Source organism: Cynara cardunculus (genome assembly GCF_001531365.2).
Source record: "Cynara cardunculus var. scolymus isolate 2C chromosome LG 2, CcrdV1, whole genome shotgun sequence".
NCBI classification, from domain to species: domain Eukaryota; kingdom Viridiplantae; phylum Streptophyta; class Magnoliopsida; order Asterales; family Asteraceae; genus Cynara; species Cynara cardunculus.
In genome coordinates, this window is record NC_037529.1 from 2,210,539 (window position 1) to 2,211,265 (window position 727).

At 35.8% G+C, this 727-nt stretch overlaps 1 protein-coding gene across 1 annotated transcript in view; it reads right to left on the reverse strand.

Annotated features, from left to right (window-relative positions):
- Positions 1–727, reverse strand: part of LOC112505750 (succinate--CoA ligase [ADP-forming] subunit beta, mitochondrial) — a 14,938-nt gene extending 14,211 nt beyond the window's left edge. Inside the window, exons 1-2 of the mRNA XM_025109709.1 lie at positions 703–727; positions 417–538 (exon numbers count right to left, since the gene is read on the reverse strand). Coding sequence (XP_024965477.1) covers positions 417–518 — 102 coding nt within the window. The 5' untranslated portion in view covers positions 519–538; positions 703–727. The remainder of the gene's footprint in view (positions 1–416; positions 539–702) is intronic.

A 727-nucleotide genomic window follows, 5' to 3' on the forward strand; every position in this document is an offset into this window, starting at 1 on the left:
TCACCAACACTAAAATCCATCTTACCATCTTATTTTTTTTATGTTTTCAAATTTTCATGTGCAACCAACTGATTGATTTTGCTTGAGCATGAAGTAACCAAAACAATAAAGTAATCACTACCGTAATTCAAATTTCTGATGTAGATTTGTTTCAATCTTATTCTGTAAACTTCCGATTCAAGGCCTCATTCTGTAATATCATGACCGTGTTCTTTTTCAAGTTTTAAACAAAATCATAACTACAAACATGACCAAATCAAAATCGAAGTTCTAAATCTAATTCTTCTTCTTTTCCATTTTTTTGTTTCGATGGATGGATTAACATTTTGGATGATAACACAAGGTTATTCACAGATAAATACTAAAGTCTACGTAAAACTTACAAAAACTGCAGGTGAAAGGAGAAGGAATACAACCTGATACTCATGGATGTTGAGACGGCGGAGCTGCTGCTGTTGCCATCTTCCGGCAACCGTGATCGATTTAGTAGCGAGCTTGTTCAACAATCCTCTCACCATCGTTGTTCTAATTGTCAAATCTACGACCGATCCACAACAACATATAAATTAAACTTGAACAACAGATCGGATTACGATTCACAACAAGAAGAACAGAAACAAAAAAGCCCTAATGTTAAGATTAAATCACAGAAAAGGAAATCGAAGAGGCCGAAATGAGCAGCCGGAAGCAGAGAGTACTGACCTACACGCCGGAAATTGGGAAAACA